The sequence below is a fragment of the Lissotriton vulgaris genome, chromosome 1_1, assembly GCF_964263255.1.
Source record: "Lissotriton vulgaris chromosome 1_1, aLisVul1.2, whole genome shotgun sequence".
NCBI lineage: Eukaryota > Metazoa > Chordata > Amphibia > Caudata > Salamandridae > Lissotriton > Lissotriton vulgaris.
In genome coordinates, this window is record NC_141685.1 from 2009930828 (window position 1) to 2009955077 (window position 24250).

At 45.3% G+C, this 24250-nt stretch overlaps 1 protein-coding gene across 30 annotated transcripts in view; it reads right to left on the minus strand.

Moving 5' to 3' along the window:
* PPFIBP1 (PPFIB scaffold protein 1) overlaps window positions 1-24250 on the minus strand; it is a 1004279-nt gene that overhangs the window by 243392 nt on the left and 736637 nt on the right. For all 30 annotated transcript variants that reach the window (XM_086920149.1, XM_086920163.1, XM_086920158.1 and 27 more), the window contains one exon: window positions 5446-5557. In XM_086920149.1, the coding sequence (XP_086776275.1) occupies window positions 5446-5557 (112 nt within the window). The remainder of the gene's footprint in view (window positions 1-5445; window positions 5558-24250) is intronic.

Genomic DNA, 24250 nt, shown 5'->3' on the forward strand with positions numbered 1-24250 from the left:
CCTTTCCAGTTTGGATTCAGCCATATGCAAATCAGTCTTGATGCTGCGCCCAATGGGAACAGTCCAGGCCGAACTGTCAGGCCAGGCTCTCCCTGGACTGGAAACAAGCATCCTTGGACCAGTTTTGGGCTTTCAGCCCTCATCAACCAGGATAGCTTGATTCCAGTGGCATGGAGAGCACAGGACCTGCATCTGGGCATACCCGTCCCACTCGGGGTGACAAAAGCAAAAAGAACAACTGATGGGCAGAATGTAGAACAATGTCATACATTCACCCCAGTACAGAGATCTGGGCCTAAATCCATTGTTTTTTTGCTCAGCATGCCATTCTAGTTTCCTCTCCTGCCCCGTCCCTTCTCCTGCCCCGTCCCTTCTCCTGCCCCGTCCCTTCTCCTGCCCCGTCCCTTCTCCTGCCCCGTCCCTTCTCCTGCCTCGTCCCTTCTCCTGCCTCGTCCCTTCTCCTGCCTCGTCACGCTCCTGCCTCGTCACCGCTCCTGCCTCGTCACCTCTCCTGCCTCGTCACCTCTCCCGCCCCGTCACTTCTCCCGCCCCGTCACTTCTCCCGCCCCGTCACTTCTCCCGCCCCGTCACTTCTCCCGCCCCGTCACTTCTCCCGCCCCGTCACTTCTCCCGCCCCGTCACTTCTCCCACCCCGTCACTTCTCCCGCCCTGTCACTGCTCCTGCCCTGTCACTGCTCCTACCCAGTCACTGCTCCTGCCCCGTCACTGCTCCTGCCCCGTCACTTCTCCTGCCCCGTCACTTCTCCTGCCCCGTCACTGCTCCTGCCCCGTCACTTCTCCTGCCCCGTCACTTCTCCTGCCCCGTCACTTCTCCTGTCCCGTCACTTCTCCTGCCTTGTTACTTCTCCTGCCCAATACTTCTCTTGCCCGGTCACCTCTCTTGCCCCATCACCTCTCCTTTCCTGTTGCCTCTTCTGTCCCGTCACTGCTCCTGCCCAGTTCACTCTGTGTACAACATTGACAAATTACACCAGGGGGCAAGTTCCCCAAAGTACTCTGTTTGGAGAAAGCTCCTCTGTTATGCCCTCCTCTTTCTTGAGTTCTCCCATGTGCTTCTCCCCATTACTTCCCCACAAGCGGCCTCCGTGTTGCTTTCCACCAATCCTTGAATTGCTTTTTCTCCTTCCTTTCCACTCTTGCTTTTGTGTCCCCTTCAGCTCTCTCCATCAGTTGCTCCTGCGTCCCTACTGTCTTGCTGCGGTGCCCCCCACCCTCCCTTTCACTTACAAAAAAACACACCTTTGCACATTCATTTTTTTAGTCAATTGGTACAACTTGCATCAGTAATAAAAAGGTTTTTAAAGCAACACGTAATTTTGTAGGGTCTCACATGTATGGTGCTTGCGCCTATAAATATACACAGGTGGCCATGTCGAAGGCTTTCGTATTATTTTTTTACTTTAGCCACCCTGCATTGAATCACTGATGCTGTGAAGCGTTGCTGAAAACCATTGCCATTTATAATGGCTCACACAGGCGAGACCTAACGGCTTTGTCTGGCACATGATATGCAAAAAGGCAGGCAGCGGGCGGGCGCATTGTCATTCCAAAGGGGATAATCAGCCTCAATCGGAATGACAATAGGCCTGCCCTCGGTGTGTGACAGCTCAGGGAGGGGCTGCTGCAGCCTCTGGAGCTCAACAGAGAAGTGCGAGCCGCCCCTGGGCCACCACACAAGCTGAATGGAAAAGTTATTGTTTTAATAAAGTACAACTATTCTTGCCGTCCCGGGATGCTTCTTTGAAAGAAAGAAGTAGGGGAACGGACTGAAATATCTTTTTTAAGTAGGGGCACGCCGTGCCCTTCCGTCCCCGCCCACTTCTACCACTGGTGCTGCGCCATTTTCAATGTTACGGTAGCACATGGGGCCATACCTTAGTCCTACATTTAACATTGTAAAAACACGTGGAGCATTCCACCCGTGCTCTTGCTGCCACATGGAATAAATGAAAGAGCCAGCTCTTCTTACCTTGTTTGAGGATGAAGCATCCTCACACTGAAGAGTACTCCCTCCCCCACCCCACCCCCCCCCCACCCCCCCCCCCCCCAATACCTGGAGGTTGTTCTGCCAGAGAACAATTTGCTCGCTCTGGTGCATGAGGAGGAAAAGGGCAAGCAGTGGTAACCCACTGCTTTGCTGAAAACGGTTTCCCCTTCTGCAACCTTCCTTGATACCACCTCTCTCCTCAGAGTTCTGGTGGCCTTTCTCTTCTGTCTTATGTCTGCTGCTGTGCTTCAGCGCACCTCCGATCTCCATGGCGGAAAAAATAATCTGAGAGCCTGCACACACACGATGGGGGTTGTAGCCTCACCAGAGGGATCAGGTTTCGCAACCTCCCACAGCAAAAAAATACAAAGCACTTTCCGAACTCCAATCACTAGATGGCGGAATATGCACAGCTTAGTGAATCCAGAAAGATTCACGCTGCAAAACTGAAGGACAGAGAAGGATATATACAACCTATACCATAGAACTTGAATAACCTTAATAAACCTGTCACTATTAAGAAATACATACAGCCTCTGCGTCTGTATATCCGGCCTGCGCTCACACAGCCCTAATGCTTAACAGCTAAGGTCTGCAATTAAACCTCATTGCGTTAGCCCGGAACCATCATACACCACACCCAAGCATTATGGATGACCACAAATTGTTTGATGTTTTAGTTTCCTAATTTTTTTCTGAAATATCTGAACTATCTGGACAAAGAGCTAGCTTTCTGCCAAATTTGGTGTAATTCCGTTCAGTGGTTTGGGCTGTAGTTGAGTCTAAAATCCCCTTGGAGATATAGTGTACCCTGGGTAGGGTCCGTCCCCCTTGGCACTACCAAATACCAATTATCTGGGGTTAATTACACTTTTGAATGTTAAACATAAATAGAACGTTCAGAACGAGCCCTTTTTGTAAATCCATTCAGTAGTTTTGGATTTATTAAAGAAAAAAGATTTATGTATGTGTAGGAACGCAGACTCTCAACGGATCCGAAAGATCTAATGGGGAGATCTGGTTGGTTGGCACCACATCATTAGGAAGTGGTGGCATGCATCTCGGGACTCAGCCAAGTCGCAAGAAAAAACAATAATAAAAGACAAGGGAGCAGGGTAGGAATACCCCGACTCTCTATACCTGATGATTTGTTTTTAAATGTTCCGGCGACTTCATGGGGAGTCTGCATGAAAAAAGAAAAACATGAGTGCGGTTTCCTGTGCTGGTGTTTTACTAGCCCCCCCTATCCCAAGGTTAGGTTAGGTCCCTGGGGTGAATTCATTATTTAATACATAGGGTAGGAGGGGCGCACGTTGCCCCCCTTGCACTGGCCTATTTCAGCCCCATCCCCCGGGGTCCAGTCTTATTTCATTGTGGGATGGGGGCATTGTGAGTCGATTTCTGCTCAGGGGACTCATTCTTCCCCCCAACCAGAGGCCAGGTCGTGAAATATTAAGGGGAGGGGGGCACACGTCCCCCCTCCTGGGCCGATTTCGATCCAAGGGACCCCAAACCTCGGGGCTCAGCCATGCAGATGAATTTGAGTGGGGCCCCCCCACAGCCGGTTCCAGCTATCTCCCAGGGTCCCCAACCCTAGGACATAGCTGTATCCCTGCTGGCAATTTCACAGCTCCTGCCAAGTGAGAGCAAACGCTAAGTCTGCTCCCAGATGACAAAAGCATGACAAATAATCCCGCCCGCTGGGAGTGGACTTTTCATTTGTTTCCCTGCCCGCACTGAAGCAGGCAGGGAAACTCATGAGAATATTGCTCCAGCCTCCAGGAATCTGCAGTTTTAGCTGCTCCTACGGGCAGGTGCAATGTCGCTCCCCCTGGAGGTAGAGAGCCAACTGAGAACGTGAGGGCATTGGGGCTCGCAAGGTGGCCCTCAACAATGATGCAGTGGATGTCCTTCGTGGGCTCCTAGGCACCCACCCTGCATTGGCTGGGTCCTGTCGTCCTTGGGGCCAAAATCACCTTGGGAAGGGGAGCCACACGCCCCCTCTCCAATCGCCCATTTTTAATTGGCCAGGTCCAAGGGAATGGGGTGCCCAGGGCCGATATTGGTGATGAGAAGGGAGCTGCATGCCCAACTTTTGACTTGATAAATTGGGGGTCCCCGGGGCCAAATTGTCCCGGGGAGTCGGGCTGTGTGCCCCTCTTCTACTTTCTACGGCCAAGCACCGAGAGATGGGGTCACCGGGACCAGAAATCAGCTGATGGATGGATTAACGTATGATAATTAAATATTACTTTGATTTTTTTTTAAACTAATAATTAACTGGGGAAAAAATCTAATGTTACAGGGACGTTATAGTTAGTAAATGCCATTAACAAACTGTAAAAATTCACTGAAAATACACAAAGATTACAAGGGTGTTATAGTTGGGAAATAGAAATTCACTAAAAATTCACAAAAAAAACCAAACAAAGGTTACAGGGACATTATAGTTCGGTTCAGATTGTACACACAAAACCATAATTATAACTCCCACCCTCGCCATGCACTGCTAATTACCCCACGGACTACATAAGTCATGACATCTTCTATGACCTAATTCATAATAATATTACTGCAACATTTGCAGTAAAATTATTGATGAGAAACTGGGGTACGAGTTATAGTTACCTTAGGGAACGAGTTATAGTTACTTGAGATAACTATAGCTGTTGAATTTCTAGAGTTGTGTGTGTTTAAAATCTGAAGCTAACTAGAACATCCCTGTAACATTTGGTTTTTTTTTTTAATAGAGATGATCGACAGACATTTCACTCAATCTTTACTGGCTTCAGCAAACTTTTCTGGGGCTCTGTGGTAAGGCGATGACGGTCGAAATACCAGAACACCCTCAGCTGAGTCCCATGAAATGTTCCTAAACATTTAAAAAGATTACTATCTAGTCATAAGGTGGCAGTAGAATATACAGAATGAACACGTTAAAAGCTTCCGCTGGACAAATGGATCCAGATTTGGTTAGAACACCATTAAAAAAACCTTTAACAATGCATCCTGGAGACAGAGGGTCATAGCGAATGTGCAGCCTTTGGAGAGCTGAGATCAGAGGAAGACTTTCAGTATACCTAAGACCAAGCAAGGACTGAAGTTTACAATAAGCAAAAAAAGGGAGCAGGAAAGGTGGAGAACGTGGTCATATGTAAGAGTTCTGCTTGCAGGAAATATCTTCAGTTTTATGCTGCAATTTTTCCTGAAAATAATATAAGACATCCCTTTTCATTCCTTCCTAAATTCTTCATCCTTAAACAATTATGTATTGAATGTTTTAAATTACATCTATAGAAATACCATTAATAAACGTGAACAGGAATTCATAAATGATCGCAAGACTGGAGTTCAAGTTTGCTAGGTGGTAAAATAAAAGAAAACTGTTTTAAGAAAACTGTTTTAAGAAACGTGAGTTAACATAGTCAAGATCTTACTAGTGACCCAGTTGTAATCCAGCTTTCCGTAGTTGCTCTCCTCCTCAGACCCCAAAGACTGAAGGGCTAGCTGAAGTTTCTTCCGATGCAGCAGATGCTTTATTCCAAGCTCCTGGAGGAACAAGAACATTATTTGTCATTATTGTGTAGGATTTGGAGTAAAACATCTTGCCAAGGGTGAGTGAGCTGGACACAAAGCCCATTAGCACCATAATTTTAGTGACATGACATCTCTGGATTCCTCTTTAAGGCAGCTATTTTTAATAGACTAGCTGGTATGAGGCTTCCATGAAAGTAAAAAATAGAGAAAAAACATACATTTATATGATTTTTTTTTAAGTAACAAAATTCTATAGAAGACTACTCAAACCTATTTCTATCCAAACACTATGGGTATGCATAGTACAAGAGATCATACAAGTGAGCGGGCTACAGATTAAAGTCAGGAACAGTGAAGCTAGAACCGGGAGCTAGAAGGCCTGGTATTGACCAGCAGGAACGTGGCTGACTGCTCAGTGACCTCTTGAGGCTTTGTTCGGAACTGGGCAAAATATACTTTGAGCCCCCTGTTTGGAACAAATTTGAATTTATTACCCTTTTTCGGCACATTCAAGCCCTCGTGATGCGAAACAGTACTGAATTATAGGTTGATCTTCATAAACCGGGCCACCCAAAAACAGACTAAAGCTAATGCTGCCTTGTGTCTCCCAACTAAACGATAACCAAATAAAGCTTAAACAATCACTGATAAAGTGAATTCATTTTGAGCTTGGATCTAGATTTTTTTTGATTAGTAGAAACATCTTATGTGGAGTTCTGTATAACCAGCTTTTTCCTCTTATAGTAGGAAAAACATTCTAAGGTTGACTTGGTAGATGTTTAGGGTACTAGGGCATTGGTATGCTCCCACTTTTTGCTGATCTGCTGATGTGCTTTGACTGAGTGTGCCCTGGGCTCCTGCCAACCAGGGACTGTGTCCCTTCCCTAAAACTGTGTTGAACCTAGAACCCAATTGGTTTCTCTGGCCACCTGTCAGTCCCTAGTAAATGGTACCCAGGGCATGGTGACCAGAGAAGATCCCTAGGGGCTGCAGCACTTATTATGCCACCCTTAGGGGCCCTGCACCCTGACACCAACAGAATTAAACAAGAGTTGACATGGCACACATCCCTGTGTGTCATACCCACAAGATCCACTGCCCTAGCATACCTCAGTAACCCCTCTATCTGGGTGCCCTATGCCAGTGGTGTGGGCTCAGGTGCATGAACCCTGTGGTCCTACAGTACCCAGGGCCATTCCTGGGCACTGTAAGTGCAGTGCTGCCATTAAGAGTATATGGTGCTTGGAGGTCGACATTACGAACTCCACAGCACCATGATGGCCCCTTTGAAGACTGAGACGTTTGGTATCAAACTTCTCAGCACATTAAATCCGCACTGATGCCAGTGTGAGATTTAATGTAAAATGCACCAGAGGGCATCTTCGAGATGCCCCCTGAAACCTAACCTACAATCCACGTCTGGGCTGAGAGGCTGCCTAGGCTACCCCACAGCAGACATGTTGCTAGACCCCTGGGTGGAGAGCCCCCGCTCTCCTGGGCCTGCAACAATGCACATCCTGGGCGAGGTGCTAGGTCTCCTCCCCCAGGATGGGCAGGAGGGAGCTTCAAAGGCCTGCCGCCTCTGTGAGCATCTCCAGACCATTTGCTGTACCCAGCAACTGGCCCCCACCGGTTCTGACCCCCACTCTGGTGGGAAGACTGGCGGGAAACCCTACGTCAGGAAAGGGGGTGTGCTAGCCTGTGCCAACCCCACCCTTCAGGTGTGAGAGGCGAGTTGAAGCTTGACCCCGGGCTCCGGCCATCTTGAAGATGGGGAGCCCTGCCCAATCACAGCTCCCCTCCCACAGGCGAGGAGCAGACTAGGGGGTGTACCCACCCCAGGACAGGGACCTATTGGTCCCTGCCCTACCTGTAACACCCCTAAATTCAGTATTTAGGAGCTCCCTGAACCTTCCTTCCTCGGATCCAGATAAGAAAAGAAGATCAAGCAGAAGACGACCCGCTGTGCAGCTGCTAACAACAGGACGACACCCACTGACTTGGCCCCAGCCTTACCGGTCTGTCGATCCTGGCACCTGCTCCTGCTTAATCCTGGTGACTCCTGCGGACAGCAACGTTGGGACCCCCGGAGGACCTGCTTGAGTTGACCCTCTTGAAGACTGGGACTCCCATAAGCCGAGGCTCTGCTTCAACAACCATACCCCTGGTGCCAGCCAAGAAGCCCCAGACCAACCCACTCTGCACCCACCGAGCCCGGCCTGTGCCCGAGTGATCCACAGCCACAAGGACGTCCCCCTGGCGACTGGGTCCGAGGTCCATAGCCCAAAGAGCCTCCTCGACGAACCAGACGACGCCTGCAGCCTCAGAACCAGGGACCCCTTTAACCGAGACCATCCGAGGGTAAGATTTCCCAACGCCCAAAGACACCCCTGCACCCGGCAGCCCCCTGTGCCTTCCTTTGGGGTACCTACCTCTTCTCCAAGATCCCAATTTACCTCTTGAAGTGGTGGTCGCACCTGAAGAATCACCGTCGCCGAGTCAGCAGCCTTTGTTCCCTTTTTACCTTTCCCGTTGAATAACATTGAGCGCCCAACGCCTCAAAAGCACCCTGCACCCAGCCGCCCGAGTGCCCCTGGCCGTGCACCCTGTGTCCTAACCTACTTCCCCATTTTCCCTGAGCAAGTGACCAGGAGCCGCGTGGCCTGCTAGCCAGCAGCCACCAACCGAAGGCCCCCTGCTTCTCATTGGATAACATTGGGCCAAACTACCTCTACACCCGGCTGCCCCTGTGCCGCTGGGGGTGTACCCACTGAACCTACCTGACCCTGGGGGACCCCAGAGTCTATGCCCAGAACCTTAACTTCACTGGTCGAGTACTCACCAGGAAACCAATAACTCACTTGCCTGCCATAGGATAACATTGACTGGTTTGACTCTAAAAATCTTCGAAGTGTGAAGTTTTGAAACTCTAAAATATTCCTATAAAATCAGCCGAATACCGAATTCCGAAGTACTCGCCTGTGATCAGGAGAGAAGCCAGTACTGTACCTTGCAGCCCAGTACTGAACCGCAGAAGTAATCCTAACTGGGTATACAAGTAACCTGAATTTTCTCCATAGGAATCCCTTGACTGCTTTTCTATGAAATTTCTTTTAAGTTTCTACTTTCGAAAACTTGAAATATTCCTTAAAAATCGTACCTACTACTGAAATGTAATACTTACCTGTCTTAAGTAGAGATCCCAGTGGGGGACCTAGAGGCCTAGTACTGGATTACAAAAGTAACAAGAACGTACTTTACCTATAACCTGAATTTTCTCCCATTGGATAACATAGCTAGATTTTCACTGAAAAGTTTTTAAGTGTTAACTTTTGAAATACCTTTATATTCTTTAAAAATCATTGCAATAACTAAAACGTTTTTACTAAACAGTTTTCAGCTTAGGCCCAAGGACTGTATCTAGGATCCAGTCCTAAAATTACAAAAGTTATCTATAAAGTAATTAGCTGCATTTATTTTTGATTTGATATTTATGGGTATTTATAAAGCGCAAACATTCGCTCCGGAAGGAGCCTCTTGGCGCTAACTTATGTAGAAAAACCCATTGAGCTCAATGTTAGATTGTGTTTAGAATTGTGTTGCCTACGGCAACTCTGTACCTATTGCGTTTACAAAGTCATTACCATTCTGCAAAGTACTTACACGAGATCACTCAGAATTGAGAAAAGTATATTTTGATACCTGTTCGTTCTAAAAATAAAACTATATCTTTTGATATAAAAGCCATTGGCCTGGAGTTCAGTCTGAGTGTGTGAAACCTTTTGCTGACTGAGTGTGTACAACAGATGCTTTACACTGTCCTCTGGTACTGCCTTACTGCTCGACCAAGCTACCACTTTTGAGAGTAAGGCCAGCCCTGACTTTAACCTCTGTTATACCTCTAGGGTTGGTGGCCTCTATACACCCTGGCCTCTATACACCCTGTACCTTACTTTCGTCCAGTACATATTTCCACTTTCTCACACAAAGCACTTGAAATGTTTGCGTTAGTAGCAGGACATTTAAAATACATGAATGAACTTAGAGCAAGCGTTCACATGGAACTAATTTTTGAAAAAGCACAATATAATAGAGCAGGGTAATCCTGTATGGAGTCAATCAAAATCATAACAGTTCAATTAGGACAGAAACAATTATGTAAGGAATTAATCTACACAAAACAGATGGAAAAAAAAACAGCATTGCATTGGGATATTCAATTCGTCCTAATTAAAAATAATTTTTATTGACATAAAAATGTAGTAACCAAATAATGACAGTCAGGTGAGGGGTGAGATAGTTTCACAAGAAACTACAAGTTCAAAAAAACTAAACCAAACAAAGAGAGAAGTGACAAGTTATGTGAGCATGAATGGTATACTGGTATTGTTTTGTATTGCATACTTATCTCCACATGGAGTGGTATCCCCAGTGTATAGTTTACAATTAAAATGTCTGTCTTTAGTTGGTGTTGATGGCGTTTTAACCCTACACAGGGTACAAGGGTCTCTTTAGGACTGTGATAAACCTGGGGGATGGTTTAGTTGTCAGGCAGGGTCTGTATGCAGGGAAGGTACAAGACCACTGGGCTTAGGAGGAGACTAAGGACTAGTCAGGACGGTGACTGCGCCAATGTGCAGTGTTAAAAATATATATATAACACAGGATTACCCCATGAAAAAACTGTCCAAATGAAACCAGAAGTGAGGTCTTTGCTGGACTAATGCAGCAACGCTGGTCAACTCCTGATCAGAGATTCTCTCATAGTCGGTGGACGCCAGTTTTCGTATTGGAGGAAAAATGCTTAACTGTGGCCTCTAGCGTGAGGGGGGGATTCTCTCAATACATTATGCAATAGCCCAGGGGGGCATTCAAAACCTTTTGAGACACCACAAAAAGAATTCCATTTACAACCCCATCAGCAGTGGAAACATACCAAACTAAGCCACTGTGTCACGAAACGACTAGGCCCACAGCCCTGGGTCATCCTGTTCTCCCCCGGTGCTCTACTAGATCACTATGTGGAGGCGCATTGAAGGAGTAATGGTGGGCTTTTGCAACCTCTTAATCTGGCTCCTGTGTTCCCAACCTCAGGAGCTAAGAGCAAATCTCCGTCCAGCAATTAGCCCTTAGCGGGGGTAGGCCCTTAGTAGGGTAGGGTAAGGTTTTACAGACGTAGAGATAGGGAGAAGTAAATGTGGAGAGGGGCAGGTGAGTACAGTGCTTCATGGGTATGTGGTAAAGAGGCAATGCAAAAAAAAAAGCATTTTCAATGCAGTAGGTCTCACATTTGCGAGTTTAAGCTATTGGCATTGTAAATGACAATACCTTTCATTTATGGGTTTTAAAAAGTAACATATATAAAAGGCATTGTCATTTCTAATGTCTAAAGAAAGGAGCGGGCCAACATTAAAGTGAAAGCGCAGTATGGGGCACTTTCAACCAAAAAGAAAAATTAAAAAAAGAAACGTTATTTAGCGCGGCTGCTAAAGCAAAAGCGGAAGGCGCTGTAAATAAAATAAATAAATAAATGCGGCCACTAAAGTGAAAGCTGACCGTGTCGTACATGTAATAAATAAATAGGCACAGCCACTATAGTTAAATCGGAAAACGCTGTTAATTAAATAAATACATTACTAATAACAATATAAAAGTGGGCGTTGTGCTGCAACGTCGCTGGTGGAATATGGGGAAGATCATTAAAGAAATTAGTGCTCATCGAGTTCATATAGCAGACCGAGTAACACAAGTAAAAAGTCTAGTCTTTAAGGGAGGTTACAAATGCAGACAAGCAGTACCAAGGAGGGACTAGTAAGCCTATTTACGAATGAAAAGCAATGATTTCGAAAGGACAGCGAAAGGAGCCAATCGGAAAGATGGGTGGTAAAGGGGCTGAGATTCTATTCCCCACCTCAATACAGCATGACTCGCAGAGAAGAGCATGTGCTGCCCAGGCTCGACCTAAAAAAGTAAATTATAGAGGTTAGGGCAGCACTAGGCAAGGACAAAGACTTGGGAAAAAACAAAGATGCAAGGTAGAAAGAGCAAGCAAATTGAGTATAAAAACAGGAGTTCTGTAAAGAGAGTAGTGGGAAAAAGAGAAGTAGAGATAGGTAAAAGGATAGAAAGAAAAATATGTGTGGAACAAAAACAGGAAGTTGGGATAAGTGAAATAGAGGAAGAGATGAGGTTGGTACAGAGGTGGAGTGGTGAGATAATGACAGCAGAGGGTAGAGTGCAGTGACTTACATCATCCCAGAATACGGCATAACTCACTGTCAGAACCTTGCTGTTAGATGGTTTGATATGTTTGGGTAGTTACTGGCTGGCAAGCCTCCGAAGAGCTGCTCTGGGAAGTTCATACAATAAACTTGGTGTTTTCTTTTCTTTTTTGCATTGATGTAAACATTTTACATAGTGGTCCAGAAAACAACTGTCACCGCCCAATGGTAGCAGGAAAGTACCAGTGAAGACAAAACACAGTGATAACATTAATTTTCCAACACATTTGTTTGATCCATAGCATAGGAGTATACCCAGGACCACCTCATGTATGTCCATCAATCATCAGCGGTTGTCGTATAGGAAGAGCAACCATATGTGGAGGAATGTATCAGCCTGGTCTTGCAGGTTATATTTAAGTTGTTCGTAGGAGGCTGTTTTATACATTTCTGTGAGCCATAGGTGCACGAGTGTCGGAGAACACAGATCCTTGCCATCGTTGGTGGCGTATGAAGCAGCCTTACGATAATGAAGCGGAATCTGCTGTGTCATGAAGCATGCTGAGGACACACAACACTGAGGTGGGGAACGCTATTGTCCCGCTCAATGTGGATCCAAAGTCTGCCCAGAAGAGGCGGACTTCGGGCAGTCGTACAGTATGTGCACCATGTTACAGCGTGTATGGTTGCAGAACCAACAACTGGAAAGTGGCAGTAACCCTGCTGCCCTGAGCTTTGTCAGGATCGAGGTTTTAAAGATGCAGAACTTCATCCTGGCCTTTCTAGCTCCTCGGCTCAGATTGTCCAAGAGCTCAGCCCAGTCCTCTGCCTCATATTCTCTTCAGAGCAGAGTCGGACACCTAAACCGCAGTCTTTCCGCATGCAGTTGGGAATACAGGAGCCAAATCAAGAAGTTGCAAAATCCCGACATCACTCCTTTAAAGCTCTCCCATGTATTAAGACAGGAGAGCATTGGGGAGTACAGAATGACCCCGGGCTGGGGGTCTGGTCATCTTGTGAGATCGTGGCCTTGTTTGGAATATTTCAACTACTGATGGGGTGGTAAATGGAATTCCTCTTGGTGTTTCTTAAAGGGTTTGAAACCACCTGGGCTATTATATGATGTATTGAGAGGAACTCCGCCTTGCACCAGAGGCCTCTGTAAAGCATTTTTCCTCCAGTAGGAAAACTGCTGTTTCCCCATAGTGGCACCTTATCATGGAGGTAGGCGTACACCGCGAGGAGCCTGTGGGCTTGGTGTGGAGGCTTCATACTGGTACAGCGAATATATCCCCGGTGGACCACTCAATGTTTTTCAATCTGGACCATAATTGGGAGTTCTTGGGCAGGAGGCTGCATGTAGGCGAAATGTGCCAGGTGCAAAGCCATGCAGTAGTGCTCAACTGAGGGGAGTCTTAAGACACCAAAGGACCGGTGGCCCATAAGTTTGCCAACCGCCAGCCTGGGTCTCGCCTTCCCCCAAATGAAGGTCTTCAAGTCCCCATTCACTGACCGCAGTAACATGAGGTGTATTAAGAATGGAAGCATTCACAGTACATAGGTGAACCTCAGAAGCGTCACCATTTCTACAGTCTGCCTCCTACCCCACAACAAAAGAGTAAGTTGAGCCCACTTGCCATAGTCTAGTCTCAACCGTTTCAACAGCGGTTGAATGTTCTCTGCCACCAGGCGGTCAAGATGCTGATTAACATATATCCCAAATATGCAAGGCATGAGGATTTCAAGTGGATCGCGTAACCATCAATGGCTGTCCTTGATGTCACTCGTGACATCAGAAGGCCTCATTCTTTCTCCAGTTCATGTTATACCCACATAACAATTCTAAGATGGAGATGGTATCTGTTGTGTCCACGCTTTAACGTAAGTAAGCAAAACACCAAGGCACACATGTTACTCTGTTCACCTGCTCGGCATTCACCGAGCCTCTTTATTTTTCAAACAGTCCCGGCCCTCTTCATCAAGAGTGTGACTACATATCACAGCCCAGAGAGGGAGGTCCAACAACACCCCCCAGGGCTATGGCAATACTGTCATGCCCCACCATGACACATCACAGTATCCAGAAGGGCTATGAGTGAGGTGGTTAAAGAAGAGAACATGTGTAGAATGTCGTCCACATAGAGACACAGTGTCGACAGCCCCCTGGGGTGGGGATACCCATTATCTGCTTTGTTTATAGCAGAGATGCAGCCAGGGGTTCCATGGCCTAAAGGAAAGGTAAAGGCAGCAATGGGCACCGCTGACTTCTTCCCCCTACGGGACGGAAATGGGTCAGAAAGTAAACAGTCACAGTTAACCTACACTGAGGGAGTAACGCAAAGCCACTGGACTGAAGAGATCAAATCCTATCCTAGGCCGAATTTGCAGAATGTCAGATAGCGGTAGCTCCATTCAATTCTGTCCAACGCCTTCTCAGCATCGAGCGAGAAAGAAAGGACATCCTCCAGAAGGTCCTTCGCTAGCCATAAGGCAAGGGCCAGAGTTCAAAGATGATTCAGGGACGATCGTCCAGGGACAATCCCGACTTGAAATTGGCCTATAGCTACAACAAAGTAGGGGGTCCTTCCCAGGCTTAGGGAGGACTACGATCAGGGCCCTGTTTGAGAAGGGCTCCCAGGGTCCCAGTGTGTGTTGCCTCTCGGAAAGCACCTTACAGGAAGCCCACCACTTCCTTTGTCCACTTATAGGACCCAGCCGTGAAGCTGTCCTCCCCAGGGGCCTCATGGTACGGAAGGTTGGAGATGTTTTGAGCTATCTCAGCCTTGCTGATTTTCCCCGGAGCAGTTGCCTGCTCGCTCATTTATACAGGGTAGGTGTGTGCTGTCAAAAAACACGTTTAGCCGGGGAGAGTCCATGTCCGCCTCAGAGATTAGAGGTCCTGGTAGAAGGTTGCAAACTCATTCTCAATGTACTGTGGGTGGTGGAGGATGTGGTTGGTGTCAGTTTTTATGGGTGGGATAGCCATCTGATCTTCCATTTGCCTCAATTGCCCCGCCAGAAGCCTACCCACCTTCTTGGCTTCTTTCTGCAGTACGTATTCTGCGTATCGAGATTATTAGGATCTGTGCATGCTTTTTTCCAAGCAGTGCCAGAGAGGGACAGAGAGTTGGTCTGTGTAGAGGCTAGTTAAGGTCGCAATGGCACCGTTTAGGGCCCTCTGCTGCTCCACCTTCTGCTTGTTGGATAGAGCTGTGTCTTTCATCAGGTGCCACCCATATTGTTCACACTCAGGCTACTGACTCTTTGTTGTGTTCTAAGTAAGTGATGACAGGAGTTTTATGTCCAACCTTGCAATGAGGCAGCCTGTAGCAGGCGAGACGGAGGCATCACGGTTATGAGACTGAGTAGACAGCCCCAGATCTGCTTAGAAGAGGATAGTGGAGTGGTCCAATAGCACGCCCTCAAAATTATGAAAATAACTCGCCAGGGTGACCACTGGCTGAGATACAAGGAAGTAACCTAATCTCAATTGGGTGCCAGGCACTGGCGAGAGGAAGGTGTATTCCTGATCAGTGGGAATGTAACATGCTAAGCGTCAATGAGGCCATGGTCAGCGGTCATGTCATCTCAGAGAGCCCAATCCACGTTGGTGCCCACATCAACCGGGCAGGTGTGGTACAAAATCATGTCTTGGGCTATATTCCACTCACCCCCTAGCAGCAAACGAGGGGCGCGGATTTCTGCTAAAAGGCGGCTGAGCTGTAGAAAGATTAGACATTTCAGCCCAGTCAGTGCGTAAAGAGCCACACACAGGATCCTGTCACCTACTTGCATCTGACATATACCGTTCTTTCAGATTGGGCCACGCCTTAAGCACAATACGTGGGAGTAACTTGCGCAGGAAGATAGCAACACCGCACTTCCGAGGTGTTGTAGTCCCATCAGCCAGCGAGGGTGGGAGGCTGCTCTGAATGATCTAACCCACTCAGTTGCGCCACAGTTTCTCCACCTCAGCAGCCGTGAGGTGGGTTTCTTGAAGCAGCGCTACTTCGCCACAATTATAGTGGAGGTACACAAGCACTATTTTGCATTTTAAGGATTCTATGAAGCCATGTACTTACCATAATATAATGTTCAGCGTTTTTGACAGAGGTATTGCAGCACTGTCTGCCTTGGGGCAGTGATGATAGGGCTGAGAGAGGGGGTGTGTTCTGTCACACTGTGCACAAGGAGATGTCCGCTACTAGAGTGGTAGTGTAGTTCCTAGTTTCCCACTAGGCCCTGCGCATTGGAATAACATAAACAGTAGTATCGACGTGGAACTGCTTATATTCCAGGCCTCCACTGACTATGCTAAACTTAATTGGGTTGTGTTACCAACTAGCTCAGAGGTCACTGGAAACTTTCTTCTCTGCATAGGAAGTGATCAGCTTCCCTGGCACAGACAAGAAGGGATTCAGCTTTCCAACAACCGTGCAACATGACAACTTTGCTCCTCAGATCAAGAGTCGATCTCTAGGGTTGTGTGAAACAATAGACATAGATTTCACTCAGTCAGTCTAGTGCAGTTTACTTTCACAGTATGTAGAGAATAGAGAGACGGGCGTGTATCAATAAAGGTTAACATTTATTGAACAGTCTTTCTTCTCGTACAAGAGAAATGTATTGCCACAATTGCAATAACTGTTATTATAAAAAGTACGTACAGTAAGATAAGAATAGCGAAATAGAACTGTAAAAGCATTGATATGGTTTCTTAGCCATACAATGGTTTAAAAGTAATAAAACATATATACAGTCATATATACATTAGGCTAACATACTCAACTGGTGCTTCTAACTAAGCCTACCCCTGTGTGCCTGACCTAAGCCTAACACGTGAGAAGGGGAGTAAGTAAGTAGCTTAAGTTAAGTTGGTTTTGCCAAGGTTTGTTTCAAGAATTCTCGTCTAAGGGTTTAGTCAACACCATACCTCTGAATAGAATGATGGAGGATTGGTATCTCCTTCAGGGGTCTCTCTCGATATCCCAGTCACCTGCGAGGGTGAACTGGAAGCGCCGGGACTGGATTTCTCTGCACGAGAAAGGCAGCGGCTTCTCTCAGCGCGTCTGGAGGAAGGAGGGGTGACAGCGTCCGCGGGCAGCTGGAATCGGCTGGATGTCTTCGCAGAGGACGGCTGCACGGCTCCTCAAGCGTACTGCACCATAGGTCGCGCTGTAGCGGCGATAATGGTAATCAGCAGCTTCACCACCACAGGATAGCAGGCTGCAGTGACAGAGTGCTAGTTTTTACCAACACGGGGTCATGCAGGCAGCTGGCATCAGCAACATGTTCGCTCATTGCTTAAGGCAACGTTGGTAATATTTATACCTGACAGGTGCCGGGTTTGACGCAAGTTTGCTGGACATAAGACGTCAATTAAAGATGTCACTAGGAAGTGATAGTTATCAGTTGCTCATTAGAGTTCCATTACTAATCAAAACATAGCAAGCGGGGATTTCCAGGTTTGCTAAGTTTTTATCTTGTTGAAGAACTCGGAGTGTTATCTAGGAATATCAGATAGTGACTGCTGCTCTGTCATTGCACTAATTGGTCGCAAAGGAAGTAGCAGAGAGTCATGCTGGAATGTGGCTCTGTGGCTCTGCTCGTGTGAGGCCAGAGATGACTTTACAGAAAATCGTACTTGAACGGTTATGCCAATATAGGGAATAAATGGATTTATAGCCGAATAGGGGCATAAGGTCACAGTATCGATCAGGAACCTAGATAAGCACATGACACCCACTCCACGAATTCATGTCCATCAAAATTACTAAAACTAAGCAATAAGATGCATGTGTAACATTGTGTAACATAGCCCACCCCAAAATACATAAATGCATTCGAAATAGGCGTACTTGTAATACATGGAATTTAGGTACTGTACGTAGTTTTAAAAGCATAGTAATCATTCAAAAAAAATTATTTGCATATGAAATCAATGAACGATTATGCATAAAGAATTACACATGAAGTATCTCTGACAGAAGAAATGCGAGATAAATCATCACATAAAAATGCATTGTAATAATATGTGTGCTAGAGGCTGGTGTTATGTTGTTATGTCTCTAGATGTGTTTTAGAAATAGAAGTGTGAAGCTTCTGTTCTCTAAGAATAGTTTTTACGTTAAGCAAAGAATTGTTCGTGCCAAAAAGGGTCAATATTAAAAAAATTGTCCAATTCAAAGAAAAATCAGTTTTACCAAAGCTCCTGGCAGTTTTATGTTGATCAAAACTGAAGGCCGAATTCAGAGTTCATGGGAACGCCGTGTGTCGGAAAGCTTTTCAAAAGTTATTGTTTCTCTGTGGGTGAGAACATCGTATCAGACAGGCTCGCAAAGAATTGGTCTACAAAATCAGGTGATAGTTCAACCAAATTAGATAGCGCTGTAACTTGGCAGGTGTGAGAATGATTGCTGTCATCGAAGGCAGGACCAGCCCTGCTCACAGAACGTTGTACCTGGATGATGTTGCTTTTGTCACTCGCTCCACTGTTACCACTTGGCTGTAGTACAGGAGTCTCCACGAATGCCGTCATCAGGATTGGTAGCCGCTGGGGACAACACAATGCGTGAGCCGTTATTGGACTGAGCAAAGTATCGACGTCCATTGGTACTGCTGATGGAAGTGAAAGACAGATGTCCAACACGCATTCCTCGCCGCAAAGCATACACCGTAGCACAGGTAAAATGCAATTTTGCCATATTGGTCTGAATGAAAGGAACCAGGTCATGTTTAGATCTCTCAGCCTGGCCAATCCGAGGACGTTAGTTATCCTGTCCCTGTAGCGCATTGCTAGGATTGTTTCTTCCATTCCCATGGGAGCTATGTCTGAGCCGAGGCTTGCCATAACGTAGCAGGATGGTCAAAAATAGAATCCCTGCGATGAGTCCAAAAAATAGTGGAATACCACCAAAGATGGAGTGCACAAAATTAGGAAAGATTCCCAAAATTGCCTGGAAGGGTGTCAGCAGTCCCGTAAAGACTGTCTTAAATATGCCTGGGATGCTTGTAGCACTAGACATGTTAAGGAGTTGGTCGAGCATTTGTACGAAATGCACGGGGCAATTTGTTGATAAAAGGTCATGGACCTCAGTAGCCGTCCTTGCGACTAGAAGATCATACGTCTCTTTAGATGACGTTATAGGCACTGTTGTCTGCAAAAGCACAGATTTCATTTTGCTTAATGTATCAATTCGTATAGAATAGAGATTCAGACGAGGCCAGAGGGGAGTCACTGTGTCTGGAGGCCCGCTCGGGAACAATGCTTGCATACAGCATTTGACCATGGACGTTACTTCTACTAGATAACTTAGTCCGGGCGCGAGGCCACAGCACCTGTGATCCGTTCTTAGAATGTAACTCCCGTTTGCGAGTTGCATAAAGAAGGGCTCTATCTGAGTTGCAGGTGTGACTAGCTGGTGGCATGAAAGGTTGTTTGAATTTCCATCGCATGCTCCGTGTAAATTAATACCCTGACACAAAAGTATACCGCTTAGTGAATGTTTACAGTTGTCACCACTAAGAAATACATTTTTGTCGCTGTCACTATAGCAAGAATGAGTGTATGGTAATTTCCATTCGGATTTAACATATCCCTTACCCAATTGTTCATATTGGCCAGCAGGTATGTACTCAAGGCATTTATGAAATCGGAAAGTTGTTATCGGAATTGTGATAATTCCGTGTATTATCCATTCAATGACAGGACTCTCTGACATTGTCAATGGTAATCTCTCGAGTTTCTCGATGCTCAAAATTGTATAGTCTGCTCCTTTCTGTGCCAAACTGATCTGTTTATCAGTAAGGTTAAAAATGGAAAATAATGACGTTGTGTTTATCAAACGCCAAGGCACATAGCCTGAACGAAGATTTTGCAGCGTCCAGCCTAATTCTATAATAGAGCGTAATTGAGATTGGCCATGTTGTAACATTAGCAAATCTCTGTCTATCACATCAAAGGCAGAGGATACAATATTGTCCAAAGAATATATTCTGGAAGACAGAGTCATTAACCCATTGTCTACTACAGAAAGTGATTTTTCCAAATTAATACGATCAATTTCTCGTATCTTTTCAGCAGTTTCAATTTGCTTTACTTTCCAAGCCTCGTTGTAAGCAGCATAGATGCTGGTCGCTATGAAACGCTTTTGACGCTGTTTGCGTGGTCCAAGAATGAAATCGCGCAAATCAGCACCATCTTTTAATAAAGACAAGTGTTGCTTAATTTCAGCCAGTGTGGATGTAGTTAGCCATTCTAGGCAGAGTTTGCCTACACTGTATGTGGTTATAATTCCTGGATGTTGTCTCTGGGAATATCTAGGGTCTAATCTGGTCATTTTTAAACCCTGTGTTTTGTTCAGGAATCGATCTTGACAGCTATTTGTGTCTGTAGGCCAGATTAACCACTTTTTCCAATCAGGATGTGTTCTGTTGAAATGTAAAATGTGTGACACGTCTAACTCATTATCTGCAGTTGCATTCTCAGCTATTGGCTTTGGTATGGACGGTGTTTTCATTTCTTTGTTTTTGGCTAGGCCAAGACAAGATGTTTGGTGTACAGTGTCATTTAAAAATAACATTTGTTCTGGTATCATGCAGGTTCTAAAAAGTGCTTCTATGCCTTGCACCTGCCAATCTTTTGTACCCCAAATTGATTTCGTTTCAATATTATTTTTCCAATAATCAAAACCAAATGTCATCATTTTGTCATAAAATGCTTCTGAATATATCAATTTAGAATTTGTCAGCATTGTTTTCATTCCTGTTTTATCTAACAGTTTATAATAAAACGTTTCTGCATCACTGGTGTTAAACCCTGAAAAATATTTGAATTTCTCAAAAAATGCTTTAGAACTGCTTTTAGGTGGTGTAGAACAATGTTCCCATTGATTATACATAAAAACATTTCTAGGCTGTGCAGATTTATGCAAGTAATGATCCCCATAGTGGGTATAACAGAATAACTGCTCATAACTAGATGAACCTTGTAAATAATCATGATCTGTGAATCTAGCTGATATTACTAAATCAGACATCATGTCATTAATACTGTTAAAGTCCCAATCATCAGAGAATGTACTTGGTGTCACAAAGTCACTTAAGGAAACCTTTAGTTGATGAGGATACTTCAGGATTTCGACCGGACCATAGATCTCATAGTCTGTTTTCTCCCATACTACCCCACCAGGTATTGGAATTGCTGTGACATTTACTGTTGACAGTTCTCTTTTCTTCACGTGGGATGATCTGTGTGGTTTCAGGACTAGGTTGATGTTCTGACTTGCTGTGTCCATTCAATTGTAATGAACTTCCCTAAAATTAAAACTAAAATTAGGCATAGTAGGAGTATGAATACCCCTGAGATAATCCAATGCTCAATCAACGGTGAATCCAGATATAGTTCTTTGATTTGTTGAAGGAGTCCTGTTGTATTTTCTTTAAAAGACTTTTTTGTTTCTGGCATCACTTCCGGGTCATTTAAATCTTCAGAGAAGTTGTCGAAGTTGATGAAATAACCAGAGGCAGTTCTGTCAATTGATGGGATTGTTCTTTCAATCTGTCTCTCGGTAGCACTTTCTGATGCCACATCATTGTAGACTGGTGTTGTTTCTTGACGAACTGTTTCAATCTGTGTTTCAAGAGGCACGAGTTCCATGGCATTATTGCATAGTCCTTCATTGTGCACTGCAGGCTGATCGAATGTGATTAGTCTTTCAGTTTGAACCTCTTGGATTGTTGCAAGTTTGGGTATTCTGTTGTTTCTTGGTAGTCCACTAGGCCTACTGTTGATTATAGGCCACATGCTTGTGGTTTTACCAGATCGATGGACACGATTCTGTTCTCCTTTTTACCAGCAAGGGGCGGTAGCACAACTGATCTTGTTCCGGTGACTGCTAAGACAGGTACTGCTTTTCTGTAAGAAGGCCCAAATTCCTTCTTAACCGCGATCTTTTCTCTGACTAGATCCCCAATCTTTGGAATCCAGACAGGCCTTGCTGGGGCTGTTGCGGGTGGTGCCTCGTCAGTGGTATTTGGCTGTTGCTTTAACTTTATGTTGCTTAATGATTTTCTTGTTTCATTCAGTTCCTGTAAAACAGCCAAACGGTCTTTTACTTCAAACTGCGTTGTTTCTTTTTGTACCACTGACATCTGACTATCGAGGTCCTGAACGTTCATTCTTATTCCGAACAATAGTTCGTATGGGCTGAAACCTTTTAGAGAATTTCTTGGCATGTTGTTAAGACTAGTCTGGACACTTATTAAATGTTTGACCCACCCAGCGCCTGAACCTAATACCTTCGCTGTTATAGATTGCTTTATGTCCCGTTTTTTTCTTTCTACCACACTATTCCCTTCGGGATGCGACGGACAAGAATACCGCAACCCAATTCCCATGCTGGCCATGGCCTCCCTATAAGCTCGAGAGCTGAAAGCAGGACCCTGGTCAGAATGGAACGTGGTAATTGCGTATGTGCCGATATGGACTCGCTAATCTTTTATAACCGTTCTAGCGTCAGCCGAGCGCTGGTGGCCTCATTATTTTAAGTGCATTTCGTCTTAACTATTAATAGGACGCAGGACGGGGTGTAGGCAGCGTTACGCTCTTTCTGATTGGTAGCCGGTAGCAAGGTTCGCTACTGCGATCCCTATTGCAGTTTTCACAGTTGTTTGCATATATTTGGTGTTCTACACTCATTCCCGGCCACCAGAATACTGATTGTAATTCAGTCAGTGATTCCTTGATCTTTCTGTGCCTAAGACCCAAACCCATGTGTGCGTCTGCTATTAAAAATATTCTCCTGTTCATGTTTGGAATTACTCTATCCCCCACTCCAGGGATTCGAGCAAAAGGAACGGAGTTTGCATCGATTATGTATGCATAATTGAGTGGATAGTTTACGGGTAGTGCTGCACAGTCGCCTTTTACGGTCGTTTTTACTGCTAGCATAGTTTCCCCGTCTATATACTTATCTGTACGCTTTTTTGTGGCTACGGAAGCCGGGTTAGTTGCTTCCGCGGTGGCTGTATTAGCCAATGAATTCCCTGCAACGTGAACGCCATCACGCTGAAGACTCTTTGCGTGAATCACGTGAGTCTTTTGTAGTTCTTTGTGTAAAAGAGCTACCTCGTTCCAGAGCAATTTATGCTTTATTGTGGCACCTGTGTCATCTTTGTAATCGTTTTCGATCCAACTCTGCAGTTTATTGTTGTAAGAGTTGACGCAAAAATGAGAATCGCACACTATAAGTGTGGGGAATTCGCGTTCTGCATTTTCGAGCGCCATCTTTAAAGATCTGATTTCAGTTCTCTGAACCGAACAGTTTCTTACAGATTCAGTTTTTGTTACTTTCGGTCTGAATTTACCGCACAGCCAACGACCTTTAATAATCGCACATGCTGCATCGTAGGATTTTCTCTCTACGTTGAAATGCTGTACAAAGCTATCTGTATAGATTATACATGCGTATTGTGGGAGAGGCAGGATTTCGATTGGCAGAGGATATTCTTCTTCATATTCCAAATCATTCAGTTCTTCGTATTGCGGGGCGAAATAGTATTTCACATCTTCCGCTCCTAGAGAATCTATGCACTGTATCCATTTCGGATCCAGTGACACTGTAGGCAGGTTTACTGGGCTGAATAGCGCTTCGAAGGCGGATTCCGCTGTAAGGATATTAATCCGTTTGCCGTGTGCTAGTTCTCTTTCATTTGCTAATGCGATTTGCACTGCGTTCACAGTTCTTTCTGTGTGACTGAATGTTTTTTCTGCTTGTGTGTACAAGTGAGACTTAATTGAAATTGGTACCTTTTCTCCCTCATTAGAGGTTAGGTACGTGAATCCGCATCTTCCTGGGATGACTCGGATTACCAGATCACGTGTGTTGTCACGTGTATCTAATTTTGTTTTTGCTAACATGTCTGTTTGCAGTGATCTCAAAATTTCTGTGTGTTTTTGAGTCCAATTGATTTGTTTTAAATCAGGTTTTATTAGTTCGTAGAGAGGTTTAACCCTCTCTGCGTAATTTAGAATGTAAGTTCTTCCGAAATTCAGAAAACCTAGTATTGATTGTAAATTCTTCAGCGTTTTTGGAGCTTGGAGTACAGCGCACTTCTCTAAGAAGTTGTCCGCTAGGCTTTTCCCTTCACTTGATAATTCGTACCCTAAGAATAGTACTGTCAGATGGGCAATTCGGGACTTTTTAAAGTTGAATTTGTAACCCTCTGCTGCGAACCCAAGTATAATGGTGTTCACTCTTTTCAAGTGAGTATCCAAGTCATCGTCTGTGAGATAAATATCATCTACGTAAGATAATGCTTCATCATCATAGATTTGTAGTAACTCTGTTACCCTAGCTGAGAATAGTCCTGGGCTGTTCTTGAACCCCTGTGGGAGTCGACAGAATTTTTTCTGTGACCCAAATGCGGAGAAAGCGGTCAAGTATCTGCTTTCTGGTGCAATGTTTTGACAAAAGAAACCATT